This window comes from Ranitomeya imitator, chromosome 2, assembly GCF_032444005.1.
Source record: "Ranitomeya imitator isolate aRanImi1 chromosome 2, aRanImi1.pri, whole genome shotgun sequence".
Classification (NCBI taxonomy): Eukaryota; Metazoa; Chordata; class Amphibia; order Anura; family Dendrobatidae; genus Ranitomeya; species Ranitomeya imitator.
In genome coordinates this window covers 279,323,158-279,338,744 of record NC_091283.1, presented here as the reverse complement: position 1 = coordinate 279,338,744, position 15,587 = coordinate 279,323,158, and the positions used below count along the sequence as shown (strand labels likewise).

The 15,587-nt window shown below is 43.6% G+C and overlaps 1 protein-coding gene across 1 annotated transcript in view; it reads right to left on the bottom strand.

Moving 5' to 3' along the window:
- Positions 1–6,550: 6,550 nt before the first annotated feature.
- LOC138663138 (oocyte zinc finger protein XlCOF22-like) overlaps positions 6,551–15,587 on the bottom strand; it is a 36,881-nt gene continuing 27,844 nt past the window's right edge. The window contains exon 7 of the mRNA XM_069749277.1: positions 6,551–9,156. Within this exon, the coding sequence (XP_069605378.1) occupies positions 7,763–9,156 (1,394 nt within the window). The 3' untranslated portion in view covers positions 6,551–7,762. The remainder of the gene's footprint in view (positions 9,157–15,587) is intronic.

Sequence of the window (15,587 nt, the reverse complement as noted above, 5' to 3'; positions counted from 1 at the left end):
AGATTTGCAGTGGTATGATACTCCTTCCATTTCAATATAATCGCTTGCACAGTGCTCATTGGAATGTTAAAAGTTTTGGAAATCATTTTGTATCCAAATCCGGCTTAAAACTTCTCCACAACAGTATCACGGACCTGCCTGTTGTGTTTCTTGGTCTTCATGATGCTCTCTGTGCTTCAAACAGAACCCTGAGACTATCACAGAGCAGGTGCATTTATACGGAGACTTGATTATACACAGGTGGATTATATTTATCATCACTAGGAATTTAGGACAACATTGGATCATTCAGAGATCCACAATGAACTTCTGGAGTGAGTTTGCTGCACTGAAAGTAAAGGGGCCAAATAATATTGCATGCCCCACTTTTCAGTTTTTCAATTTCAAAAAAAAAATTAAAATAAGCAATAAATTTCATTCAACTTCACAATTGGGTTCCACTTCTTGTTGATTCTTCACCAAAAATTTACATTTGGTATCTTTATGTTTGAAGCATGATATGTGGGAAAAGGTTGAAAAGTTCCAGGGAGCCGAATACTTTTGCAATGCACTGTATGTTTTGGTCATGTGGTGTCAGCTAGGATTTCTGGTCATAAGTCATAGACCACATAAACACGGTGTTTAGGATTGATTCCTACACATCCTCTGGTTTGTGTCTTGTGGACGGGGTTACTGAAGATGCAAACATAAGGTTGGCACTTAAAAGAACGTTATAACAAAATTATAGCAGAACACTAGTTGGACATGGCGCCACCTACGTTTTGGGGATTTATGGAAAAAATGAATCTACTGCTACATCTGTAAGAAGTATATAAAAAGTGGAGAGCCCAGCATTAATTCTGTAAAATAAGGGAGGCCTGGAAAATTCACCAAGGCATGGATATTATGTACTTACCTGAGGGTGCTGGGTAATATTACCGTATATACTCAATTAAAAGCCAACCTGAGTATAAAGCCGAGGCACCTAATTTTGCCACGGAAAACTGGGTAAGCTTATTGACTTAAGTATTAGCCGGGAATGCATACCTCATCCCTGTCCTGGTATGCGTGGCTCCCCCATCGCTGTTCTAGTGTGCATGGCTCCCCCATCCCTGTCCTGGTATGCATAGCTCCCCTCGTCTCTGTCCTGGTATGCGTGACTGCCCTCATTGCTGTCCCGGTATGTGTGGCTCCCCCCGTCGCTGTCCTGGTATGCGTGGCTCACCCCGTCACTGTCCTGGTATGTGTGGCTTCCCCTGTCGCAGTCCTGGTATGCGTGACTTCCGCCGTCGCTGTCCTGGTATGCATGCTTCATATTACAAAAAAAAAATAGAATTATTCTTACCGTTAATTCGGTTTCTAGGAACCTTCCACGACGGCATATGGAGGTTGTCTCTTTGCCCTAATGGGGAACAGGAAACACAGAGAGGTTTAAAAGGACCTCCCACCTCCCACCTGCCAGTGACTTACAACTGAACCCATAGCACCGGTTTACCTTCCGAATCCCAGAACTAATCCAGGAATATATATCGGGTGGGAAATTAGTGCCGTCGTGGAAGGTTCCTAGAAACCGAATTAACGGTAAGAATAATTCTATTTTCTCTAGTCACCTTCCACGACGGCATATGGAGGAATACCAACTAATTTGGCACTAGGGAGGGACAACGGCCTGCAGAACTTTACGGCCGAAGACTAAGTCCTTATTGGACAATACATCTAATCTGTAATGTTTAGAGAAAGTATGAAGTGAAGACCACGTTGCTGCCCTGCAGATCTGCTCTGGGGATGCACCTGCTCTTTCTGCCCAGGAGACTGACGTAGATCTTGTTGAATGGGCCTTGATCCCTACTGGAGGTATTTTGTTTTGAGCAAGGTAGGCTTCCGTTATAGCCTTTTTGATCCATGTAGCAATGGTACTTTTAGCTACTTTTTTACCCTTATTTTGCCCAGAGGGATGGACAAAGAGGTTATGATCGATTCTGAAAGCACGGGTCTGATCTAAGTATTGCAGCACAATACGTCGGACGTCCAGAGTGTTGAATCTTCTTTCTTCCGAATTTGCAGGACTATGGCAAAAGGTTGGTAGAACAATCTCTTGGGAACGATGAAAATCAGAGACTACCTTCGGAAGAAAAGAAGGATCTAGACGAAGTACTATTGAGTCATCTCTCACTAGAAGATACGGCTCTCTTATAGATAAGGCTTGTAGTTCACCCACTCTTCTAGCCGAAGTTATGGCTACCAAAAACACAGTTTTGTATGCAAGATTTTGAAGAGAGCAGGAGGAAAAAGGTTCAAAAGGCGGGCCTGTAAGACCTTGAAGCACCACATTCAGATCCCATGGGGGAACTATTATCTGTTTTCTAGGATTCATCCTAGTTGCTGATGTTAAAAATCTTTTGATCCAGCGATGGCCTGCTAGATCTTGATCAAAAAAGGAGCTAAGTGCCGAGACCTGGACTCTGAGAGTACTGGGCCTAAGACCCATTCCTAAGCCTTTTTGCAAAAAATCTAAGATGTTAGGTATATTAGGCTTGAGAGGGTCTGGAAGGTTAGGTAGACAAAAAGACGAAAACTTTTTCCAGATTTTGTTGTAGATGGCGTTGGTTACTGGCTTTCTCGATTTTTGGAGAGTAGCTATGACAGAGTCCGATAGTCCTTTTGCTTTCAAGACCTGGGCTTCAGTAACCACGCCGCTAAATTCCATTTCTGAGGGTCTGCATGGAGAATAGGACCCTGAGAGAGGAGATCGTTTTTTAGAGGTAACATTACTGGTCCATCCACTTGTAGTTGGATGATCAAGTTGAACCAACTTCTTTTGGGCCAAAAAGGGGCTATCAGGATAGTCGGAGTTCCTTCTATTCGTATCTTCCTTAGAACCTTTGCCAGGATTGGGATTGGTGGAAATGCGTAGACAAGCTGGAAGTGCCAATCTTGGACTAGGGCATCCACTCCTCTGGGATTGCCTCTTGGGTTCAAGGAAAAAAAGGTTTTGACTTTTGCGTTCTGGTGAGAGGCAAAGAGGTCGACTTCTGGAAGACCCCACTTTTGTACTAGCATATTGAACGTTTGAAGGTCCAGGCTCCACTCGCCAGGATGAATGTCCTGGCGACTCAGGTAGTCTGCTTGAATATTTGCAGTACCTTTTAGATGAATTGCTGTCAGTGACAGTAAGTGTTTCTCGGCCCAATAAAAAATTCGAGCGGAGATCTTTTTCAAACTGAGGAATTTTGTGCCGCCCTGATGCCTGATATGCGCCACCGTGGTCATGTTGTCTGAATAGATCTGGACATGTTGACCGGAAATCTGACGGCTTGCTGCTAACAGGGCCTCTTCCACAGCTTTGAGTTCTCTGAAATTTGACGATTTCTCGCTGATCGACTGGTTCCAAAGACCTTGGTAAGGAACATGATTTACTATGGCTCCCCAGCCTCTCCTGCTGGCATCTGTCTTGATCGTAGTTATCGGGAGCTGAATCCAGCTCACCCCCTTCAGGAGGTTTCTGGAATTCATCCACCATGTTAAGGATGCTTTCACTCGACCTGGTGTGTGAATCTTTCTTGTTAGAGTGCCAGGTTGACCATCCCACCTGTCTAGAATGTGGGTTTGGAGAATTCTGGAGTGAGCTTGAGCCCAAGCCACTGATTGTATACAGGCTGTCATGGAGCCTAAGAGAGACATTCCTTCTCGAAGAGTAGGACATCTCATCTCCTTGAATTTTCTGACTTTTGCTACTAATGGTAGCCTGTGATCGTCTGGGAGAAAGGACATCTGTTTTGTTGAGTCCAGAACCACCCCCAAGAACTTTCTGGTTCTTGAGGGTTGAAGCTGAGACTTCTTCATGTTTGGAATCCAACCCAGAGACTTCAATATCTCCAAAGTGGTTGACACATGGGATATCAGGGTCATCTCGGTGGGGGCAACTACCAGTAGATCGTCCAAGTAGGGCACTATACAGACACCTTGACTCCGGATAAATGACACTGCCTCTGCCATGATCTTGGAGAATACCCTTGGTGCTGAGGAAATGCCGAAGGGAAGGACTCCATACTGATAGTGCTCCACTCGATGACTCCCCCGTATCGCAAACCTGAGGTATTTTCTGTGTCTCGGGTGGATAGGAATGTGAAAATATGCATCCCTTAGGTCGATGGTTGCCATAAAGGACTGATGTCCTATCAGAGGAATTGCAGATCTTACAGACTCCATCTTGAACTTGCGATATTTCACATGTCGGTTTAGACCTTTTAGGTTTATAATAATTCTTACGTCCCCTGAGGGTTTGGGTACTAAGAATAGACGGGAATAATGTCCTTTTCCTTGTTCCAGATGTGGAACTGGTGAGATCACATTTGATTTCATAAGATCTCTGAGACCCAATGTCAACAAATTGTGATCTCTTGAAGACGTAAGGGTAGTAACTTTCAGATCCTGAGGGGGGGAAGAAATTAACTCTATTAATAGGCCCTCCTTGATGACATTGAGGACCCAGTGGGAACTGGTGATATTTTCCCACTGACCCACATATTTTGAGAGTCTCCCCCCTACCGGGTCGGAGTCATTGCTTGTCCTGTTGGGACTGTTGCTGCTGCTGCTGGGGGACAAAAATATTTTTCCCTCTACCTTTGGCGTAACTCCACCTGCCGGTTTTGCCTTTCCCTCTTTGAGGGGGCTGAGACTGTGGGGCACGAAAAAACCGTTTTCTCGGTTGTTTTTGCTCCGGGAGTGCCTTTTTCTTGTCAGTAGCCTTGTCAAGAATATCGTCTAAGGCTGGACCGAAAACATAATCTCCCTTAAAAGGTATAGCACACAACTTGGCTTTTGAAGTGATATCACCGCTCCATATTTTAAGCCAGAGGGCTCTTCTAGCAGAGTTGGAGAGTACGAGAGATCTGGCAGCCACTCTAACAGATTCTAGAGAAGCGTCAGCCAGAAACCCAGAGGCTCTATGCAGGATGGGAAGTGAATCTAATAACTCACCTCTCGGGGTACCCTGAGATATATGAGACTCTAATTTCTCCAACCAGCAGGAGAGGGCCCTGGCAACACAAGTGGAAGCGACATTGGCCTTAAGGCTAGACGTTGAAGTTTCCCAAGACTTTTTTAGGAGGCTTTCAATCTTTCTGTCCATAGGATCCTTTAATTGTGAGGAATTTAGTAGAACAGACTGGGCACTTCTTTTTAATAGCGGCTTTAGGGGCAGACTTCTCTCCCTGAAATGACAAGGGAGAGGGGAGTGAGGACATTAAAACCCCCTATAGGTACCACCTCCCGGATCCTATCCCTGCAAAACACTTACTGTAGCAGGGGTAGCGCTGGGCTCCGCAGATGCAGGGCACAAGGAACCATCCATACTGGGAAAATTAGTCTTACCTCAGTGGTGGTTCAGCAGGGTTTAAGAACGCTGTCCGCACCTGCCTCCAGCAATCAGCAGTTCCCCCTCCCCCTCCGGGATCCATGTGAGGGGACGCCATCAGTCCGACACGCCGGCCGGTGAACCCGGAAGAAGCGGCTTCCAGGAGAACGAGAGACCGGAAGTGACGCGCGAGACCGCCGACATCACATCCGGAACGCCGAGCCGGCAATGGAGGGGGAGAACGCTGAGCAGCTCATGGAGGAGCCCGGCGAGGGATCCCAGGCCTGCTTTGCCCTCGTGGGGGCGCGGGAAGGCCGGGAGGGGGTCCCTGAGGCACCTGCATAGCAGGACGACGGGAGCAGCAGGGGAGGAGGCGGAACGCGACCACCAGCTGCCCGGCTACAACAGGCAGAGCCTGCACAAAGGTACCGCAGTCGCCGGCCACAACAGCACCTGGAGACCTCTCCCTGTCCCATGGGGAACAGGAAAGACACTGGCAGGTGGGAGGTGGGAGGTCCTTTTAAACCTCTCTGTGTTTCCTGTTCCCCATTAGGGCAAAGAGACAACCTCCATATGCCGTCGTGGAAGGTGACTAGAGAAAAAAAATTCTACTCACCCTCCTCCAGTGCGCCTTCACAGCATCTCATTGGTGACAGCTTCCGACAGCCCTTCCTGTGCATAGCGATCGCGTGGCATCGCTCATTAAGGTAATGAATATTCCCTCCACGCCTATGGGAGTAGAGACACGTGCATATTCATTACCTAATGAGCGGTGCCACAAGATCGCTCAGCATAGGAAGAGCTGCTTGAAGCCATCATCAACGAGTTGCTGTGAGGGCACGCTGGAGGGCAAGTAGGATGTCTCCTGGAAGATAGCGGCTGCGGGTGTCACTGTGCGCACTATAAGTACTATAAGAGAAATGAATATTAATTTCTCTTTAGCAGCGGCACAAGCTTTAGCCATAGCCGCCGGCTCCTGCTTTCTGGGACAATGACTCGTGTATAAGTCGAGGGGGGGGGGGGGCGTTTTCAACACCAAAAAAATGTGCTGAAATACTCGGCTTATACACGAGTATATACGATATTACTTGTGTCGAGCGAAATATGTCAGATTAAGGTCCTTGGAGTGAAGCATATAAAATCTGTTCCCATAATGTCCTTCCTGTTTCAGGCGAAAACTAAAGAACTTGGAGACTTGGGACTTATCTTTCATAATGTTTATTTCCACATGAGTGCACAGATTGCTGTATTCAGATTAAATATGTTGATTAATATAATAAGATACTTGCTCATTGCTACGGGGTCCGGAACAAGGAGGGGGAGGGGGTTTGGATGGGTGTTGTCATTTGTTGTATATTGAAAAATTCAAGAAAAATCTGATTTAAAAAAAAAAGATTTTACAAAGGGGACAAACAATACAGCATATGCAGTGCATGAAATAAACAAGATTAAAACAGGAAACTTACTATGGTGATCACTGAGATGATTTGCCTTAGCAAAGGAGAGCACTGCGATTGGGAACGTCCAGTGAACGGAATCGAACATACATTGATATACTGTATATCTTTCTGCATGAAACCAGATCATAATTAACCTTGACCTTTTATCAGCACCTAAGTTACACCCAGACACCCCTCCTTGATGACCTTACGTGGGCCGGGTTGTGGAATGTTCTCAGCCCTTCAAGATTTTATAAAATTCCCAACATTAACAATAGCTTCACTCCTGAAGACCGCAGAAGTTCAAGATCACCGCTATGTTTTTAATCGCGATTTTAACTTTCCATATAAATAGTAAACATGACATGGCTGTTGTCTGCGATCTGAACACTACTGATTTGAGGTTTATAGGCAGGTATTGCTGTATGGATTTTAATATTTTTTATAACAGTGTCTTATAGTCAAAAAACTATGGTAAGTTGTAAAGTAATTTCCTTTTCTTATTTAATTATACGACTGTCTGTTATATCTTTTTGTACAATTTGTCAATTGTTTCTCCCGTCTGAGTTATTTTTAACGGTCAATAAAATATGATTTTCCAGTAATTCATTTTCACACTCTAGGTATGGTAATGAATTCTCTATGTGTGGCATTTTCCAGCGGTGTCGGCACTTGCGTTCCCTGGGTTCATGTGAGGTTGTTACATCATGTGAAACCTGCTCCCAATCAGAACTGGCGTCACCATCACCACCTTCAGACAAATCAAAAATCACGAAGAAGTCAGAGAGCAGCCGCAGCCCTGGCTTTCAGTTGATATTCAATACATCTAAAGGCAGGGACAGTACAGCGGCACTGATTGAAAGCAGGGATCATGTGATGTAACAACCTCACTTGAGCCTCGGGAATATGAGTACCGACACCGCTGGAATGGGGCCAGCACAGAAGCTGAGATGAGTGTTTTTATTTTAACTAGGCCAAACATGAGGAATCACAAGGGGCTGTTGTCGGTTAAATCATTTCCAACATTCTGAACATAAAAAAGCTTCTCCTCTGTGTGTGTCCTCTGATGTGTATCAAGATTTGATTTAGCAACAAAAGATTTCCCACATTCTGAACATGAAAATGGCTTCACCCCTGTGTGAGTTCTCTGATGTGTATCAAGATTTGGTTTAGCAACAAAAGATTTCCCACATTCTGAACATACAAATGGCTTCACCCCTGTGTGAGTTCTTTGGTGTCTATCAAGATGCATTTTCCGGTTAAAACATTTCCCACATTCTGAACATGAAAAAGGCTTCTCCCCTGTGTGAGTTCTCTGATGTTTGAGAAGACTTGATTTCTCTGTAAAACATTTCACACATTCTGAACATGAAAAAGGCTTCTCCCCTGTGTGAGTTCTCTGATGTTTGAGAAGATTTGATTTCACTGTAAAACATTTCCCACATTCTGAACATAAAAATGGTTTCTCCCCTGTGTGAGTTCTTTGGTGTCTATCAAGATGCGTTTTCCTGTTAAAACATTTCCCACATTCTGAACATGAAAATGGCTTCTCCCCTGTGTGAATTCTCTGATGTTTGAGAAGATTTGATTTCGATGTAAAACATTTCCCACATTCTGGACATAAAAATGGTTTCACCCCTGTGTGAATTCTTTGGTGTCTATCAAGATGCATTTTCCGCTTAAAACATTTCCCACATTCTGAACATGAAAAAGGCTTCTCTCCTGTGTGGGTTCGCTGATGTTCAGTAAGACATGATTTCATTGTAAAACATTTTCCACATTCTGAACATGAAAATGGCTTCTCCCCTGTGTGCGTTCTCTGATGTTTGATAAGATATGATATATCTGTAAAACATTTCACACATTCTGAACATGAAAATGGCTTCTCCCCTGTGTGATTTTTTTGGTGAATAACCAGATTTGATTTCTTGATAAAACATTTCCCACAATCTGAACATGAAAATGGCTTCTCCCCTGTGTGAATTCTCTGATGACTAACCAGATTTGATTTCTTGTTAAAACACTTCCCACACTTGGAACAAGAATAGGTATTCTGTACTGTGTGAATTTTATCATGTTTAGGAAAAGATTTTTCAAAAGGAAAACTATTTCCATATTCTAAACCTGAAAATGAATTTTTTGCTTTATGAGCAGTTAGTTCTTTAATGCTTATTTTGTGACTTTGATTTTCCTTATGAATCTGTAATGAATCAGAAGACAGGACCTGTTTGAAAGAATCAGATGAGAGCTCATCGCTGTGAAGTGAAGATGGTATATCTGGAGTAATGGCAGTCGCTTTAATTGTATCCTGTAGAATCTCAAGATCATCTGATTTAAAAATTGAAGATGGCAGCTGTCTCTCTGATATCCTGGTACAGTCATCTGCCAAGAACAAAATCAATTATTAATTTTGAACAAAATATTCTTGACTTATATTGTTGAAAATTTCTACTTATTAATAAAAATAATAATCTTTATTTTTAAACAACGCTAAGATATTCAGTTTGCACAATTATCATCGCTGTCCCCAATGGATATATAGTGTATAAAGAAGGGTGCACTCTAGCTGTAAAGAAAATCCGAGGTGTGCAGAGCCAAGTCCAATATAATAGATAGCAAACTAGGCAAAAGAAAAGAATGGACTACAAAAAGGCCCGCACAACCAAATATCAAGAAAAATAACACAATAATGTTTATTCAAACACCACGACAACAAACATGATAAAAACATTTAAAATACAGTACCATGTACAAAAAACACCCCTATACAGTAGTAACTAATGCATTGGATACCTGTGGCCATAAAGCATATAAGCACAATAGAGTGGGTAAACAATAGGTATAGGATAACAAAACTAGCTCAGCCAAAGAGATAATGCACAGTGGCTATGTTGCATAGGACCAGAGTCTCATAATAAAGCCCTAACCGAGAGGTAAGGTGAGATGAAATACCTACTGAGACCTAACGCAGAGACAGCTATATGCGTATCCAGCTGAATCAGCAAAAGGCTGGGCTAGAACCCGCACCCAATCTGGCCATAGGATCTCGACCCAAGTCCTTGCCTAGAAATATGGCATCGGGATGCAAAATGGGGTGAGCAGAGAAAACCCACGCGTATCGCCGCCGCTGACGAAGCCGCAGCGGCGGCTACCAAGACAATGACAGTTCATAGGCTAATAGAAAACCTCATAAGATGCACTAGTAGATCGTGGTGCTCAAGTGTTTGTTCACTCTGCTTCCAAATATCAAATAAAAAGCCACCAAGCTGTATCGTAGACAAAAATAATACCAATAAAAACCTCTAGTCATCTGAAAAAAAGTCCCCACTCAGGTCCATCATCTGTCAGTGGAAAAACAGGTTTCCACATTATTAGTGGCTCAAAGTCTTTTGAAAAGCAACATAGCTTCTACAAACCAATCCAGCAATATTGGCTCTGCTGGAAGGTGCCAGATACATCCTTATTCTCCTCTGGTTCAGTCCTCTGTAGTGATGGGCGAGCACTAAAATGCTCGGGTGCTCAATGCTTGGGTCGAGCAAATTGGAATGCTCAGGTGCTTGAACTGAGCAACAAGCCCAATCTAAGTCTATGGGAAACTCTAGCATTTTTCTGGCAGCCCCTCCTGGCGATCTTTAGATGGACTAGAAATTGCGTAAATCGATGGCAACAGTGTTCAAATGATTCCCATTTCTGACTCCCAGGTCACTGCTGTGAACAATGTTGTCAGAGTCTTACACCACTTTTACAGGCTCATAATAAAACATACAAACACTAAACCAAAATGGATTCTCCTGGGAAATATGTTAAGAAACATCCTTTCCCGGGTAATGACTCGTATAAAAGGCAAAATAAATAACGAAAAACAAAAAATGCTCCTCCACACCTTGGGCTATGTTCACACGTAGACTTTTTGATGCGTTTTTGATTTTTAGCTTTGCTTTCAACCAAGACGAATGCATTCACTAATAAATGTCATTTTATCATTTTACAACCTTGGCTGGCCATGTGGTGTATGACACATCATCAGACACATCCTGTTTCATTTAGGAAGGAGGAATTCAAAGTCACAAAGCCAATTTTTATAGTGCAATCAGGCGACCTTTAAATTCTTAGAGATCCATCAGCCGGCTATGCTTTGTTGTTCCCATTATTAAACAGTGGGTTTCCTATACTGTTATTGCCTATGCAGTGAGTGGCAGGGATTCCAAAAATTAGGACGCACCCCAAAACTCCTTTGACAAGACATAAAGGAGGGCCTCCTAAAAACACAAAGGTTACTTACCTGTAGCCGTTTTTTACGGAACCCGTGACAGCACACCTGAGAGAGGGATCCGCCCAGCCAGGACAGGAAACCTACTGAAAATAAAAGGGTGGTACCTCTCTCTCACTTCAGTTGGTTTACAGAGCATGAGAGGTCCCCCTGGTTAGTTCACATGGCAAACTATCACCACATTATATTATCAAAAAAAGCACCCAACAAAAGTGCACACCAAAGAGTGAAAAAAGGGGGGAATATATGGGTGCTGTCATGGGTTCCGGAAAAATCGGCTACCGGTAAGTAACCTTGGTGTTTTCCCTTCACCCATGACAGCACACCTGAGAGATTTTTGGAGAATGAAACTGTCACGGTCAGCTGCAGCCGCAGATGCGGCCCAGCCCATAGACGCCCCCAAGCCGACCAACCTCAGAAGGCATGGGGCGTTCATCCCCCGGGGATGAAATACGGACCCTTTAAACCGCAGAGGGGGACTCGGCCTACCCAAACTAGCGACCGGGGTTCTGTGGCAGCTGCGCATGTGGACAAGGAAAGAAACACGTAGGACATGATTACACCGATACTCCAGGTATAGAGAAAGTAAAGTTTACTAAAGTCACACAGTACATAAACAAAACATGACGATGTCAGGCTCCCGATTCCACACCTCAGAAGGGTACCACCCAGTGGACCCCAAGGCACCAACGGATCACCGAGTCACAGATAGGCGGGACATCAGGACCCAGGCAGAACATCAGGGTACACGAGAACATCAGGGTACAGGCAAGACATCAGGATACAAACAGGACATCAGGACATCTGGACTCAGGAAAGACCTCAGGACATCAGGACACAGGCAGAGCATCAGGACATCAGGGAACAGACAGGATATCAGGACATCAGGGTCCATGATGTCATAGTAACATAGTAACATAGTAACATAGTTAGTAAGGCCGAAAAAAGACATTTGTCCATCCAGTTCAGCCTATATTCCATCATAATAAATACCCAGATCTACGTCCTTCTACAGAACCTAATAATTGTATGATACAATATTGTTCTGCTCCAGGAAGACATCCAGGCCTCTCTTGAACCCCTCGACTGAGTTCGCCATCACCACCTCCTCAGGCAAGCAATTCCAGATTCTCACTGCCCTAACAGTAAAGAATCCTCTTCTATGTTGGTGGAAAAACCTTCTCTCCTCCAGACGCAAAGAATGCCCCCTTGTGCCCGTCACCTTCCTTGGTATAAACAGATCCTCAGCGAGATATTTGTATTGTCCCCTTATATACTTATACATGGTTATTAGATCGCCCCTCAGTCGTCTTTTTTCTAGACTAAATAATCCTACTTTCTCTAATCTATCTGGGTATTGTAGTTCTCCCATCCCCTTTATTAATTTTGTTGCCCTCCTTTGTACTCTCTCTAGTTCCATTATATCCTTCCTGAGCACCGGTGCCCAAAACTGGACACAGTACTCCATGTGCGGTCTAACTAGGGATTTGTACAGAGGCAGTATAATGCTCTCATCATGTGTATCCAGACCTCTTTTAATGCACCCCATGATCCTGTTTACCTTGGCAGCTGCTGCCTGGCACTGGCTGCTCCAGGTAAGTTTATCATTAACTAGGATCCCCAAGTCCTTCTCCCTGTCAGATTTACCCAGTGGTTTCCCGTTCAGTGTGTAATGGTGATATTGATTCCCTCTTCCCATGTGTATAACCTTACATTTATCATTGTTAAACCTCATCTGCCACCTTTCAGCCCAAGTTTCCAACTTATCCAGATCCATCTGTAGCAGAATACTATCTTCTCTTGTATTAACTGCTTTACATAGTTTTGTATCATCTGCAAATATCGATATTTTACTGTGTAAACCTTCTACCAGATCATTAATGAATATGTTGAAGAGAACAGGTCCCAATACTGACCCCTGCGGTACCCCACTGGTCACAGCGACCCAGTTAGAGACTATACCATTTATAACCACCCTCTGCTTTCTATCACTAAGCCAGTTACTAACCCATTTACACACATTTTCCCCCAGACCAAGCATTCTCATTTTGTGTACCAACCTCTTGTGCGGCACGGTATCAAACGCTTTGGAAAAATCGAGATATACCACGTCCAATGACTCACCGTGGTCCAGTCTATAGCTTACCTCTTCATAAAAACTGATTAGATTGGTTTGACAGGAGCGATTTCTCATAAACCCATGCTGATATGGAGTTAAACAGTTATTCTCATTGAGATAATCCAGAATAACATCCCTCAGAAACCCTTCAAATATGTTACCAACAATAGAGGTTAGACTTACTGGCCTATAATTTCCAGGTTCACTTTTAGAGCCCTTTTTGAATATTGGCACCACATTTGCTATGCGCCAGTCCTGCGGAACAGACCCTGTCGCTATAGAGTCACTAAAAATAAGAAATAATGGTTTATCTATTACATTACTTAGTTCTCTTAGTACTCGTGGGTGTATGCCATCCGGACCCGGAGATTTATCTATTTTAATCTTATTTAGCCGGTTTCGCACCTCTTCTTGGGTTAGATTGGTGACCCTTAATATAGGGTTTTCATTGTTTCTTGGGATTTCACCTAGCATTTCATTTTCCACCGTGAATACCGTGGAGAAGAAGGTGTTTAATATGTTAGCTTTTTCCTCGTCATCTACAACCATTCTTTCCTCACTATTTTTTAAGGGGCCTACATTTTCAGTTTTTATTCTTTTACTATTGATATAGTTGAAGAACAGTTTGGGATTAGTTTTACTCTCCTTAGCAATGTGCTTCTCTGTTTCCTTTTTGGCAGCTTTAATTAGTTTTTTAGATAAAGTATTTTTCTCCCTATAGTTTTTTAGAGCTTCAATGGTGCCATCCTGCTTTAGTAGTGCAAATGCTTTCTTTTTACTGTTAATTGCCTGTCTTACTTCTTTGTTTAGCCACATTGGGTTTTTCCTATTTCTAGTCCTTTTATTCCCACAAGGTATAAACCGCTTACACTGCCTATTTAGGATGTTCTTAAACATTTCCCATTTATTATCTGTATTCTCATTTCTGAGGATATTGTCCCAGTCTACCAGATTAAGGGCATCTCTAAGATGTTCAAACTTTGCCTTCCTAAAGTTCAGTGTTTTTGTGACTCCCTGACAAGTCCCCCTAGTGAAAGACAGGTGAAACTGCACAATATTGTGGTCGCTATTTCCTAAATGCCCGACCACCTGCAGATTTGTTATTCTGTCAGGTCTATTAGATAGTATTAGGTCTAAAAGTGCTGCTCCTCTGGTTGGATTCTGCACCAATTGTGAAAGATAATTTTTCTTGGTTATTAGCAGAAACCTGTTGCCTTTATGGGTTTCACAGGTTTCTGTTTCCCAGTTAATATCCGGGTAGTTAAAGTCCCCCATAACCAGGACCTCATTATGGGTTGCAGCTTCATCTATCTGCTTTAGAAGTAGACTTTCCATGGTTTCTGTTATATTTGGGGGTTTGTAACAGACCCCAATGAGAATTTTGTTACCATTTTTCCCTCCATGAATTTCAACCCATATGGACTCGACATCCTCATTCCCTTCGCTAATATCCTCCCTTAAAGTGGACTTAAGACCAGACTTTACATAGAGACAAACCCCTCCTCCTCTCCGATTTTTACGATCCTTTCTAAACAGACTGTAACCCTGTAAGTTAACTGCCCAGTCATAGCTTTCATCTAACCATGTCTCGGTTATTCCCACTATGTCAAAGTTACCTGTAGATATTTCTGCTTCTAGTTCTTCCATCTTGTTTGTCAGGCTTCTGGCGTTTGCGAGCATGCAGTTTAGAGGATTTTGTTTTGTTCCAATCTCCTCACTGTGGATTGTTTTAGAAATGTTCTTACCTCCCTTCTGAGTATGTTTTCCTGGGTCGTCTTTGTTCGAGTCTAATGTTTTTCTTCCCGTCCCCTCTTCTTCTAGTTTAACGCCCTCCTGATGAGTGTAGCGAGTCTTCTGGCGAATGTGTGTTTCCCAGGTTTGTTGAGGTGTAGTCCGTCTCTGGCGAGGAGTCCATCATACCAGTAATTCACACCGTGGTCCAGGAATCCAAATCCTTGTTGTCTGCACCATCGTCTTAGCCAGTTGTTTGCATCAAGGATCCTGTTCCATCTCCTGGTGCCATGCCCGTCTACTGGAAGGATAGAAGAAAAAACTACCTGTGCATCCAGTTCCTTTACTTTCTTCCCCAACTCTTCAAAGTCCTTGCAGATTGTCGGTAGGTCCTTCCTTGCCGTGTCATTGGTGCCAACATGTATCAGAAGAAATGGGTGGACGTCCTTGGAGCTGAAGAGCTTTGGTATCCTATCGGTCACATCCTTGATCATCGCACCTGGAAGGCAGCATACTTCTCTTGCAGTTATGTCCGGTCTGCAGATGGCTGCTTCGGTGCCTCTCAGTAGTGAGTCTCCCACCACCACCACTCTTCGTTGCTTCTTGGCTGTACTTTTTGCTGTCACTTGTTGCTGTGTGCCCTTTTCTTTTTTGCTTGCTGGTATTGCTTCATTCTTAGGTGTGCCATCTTCA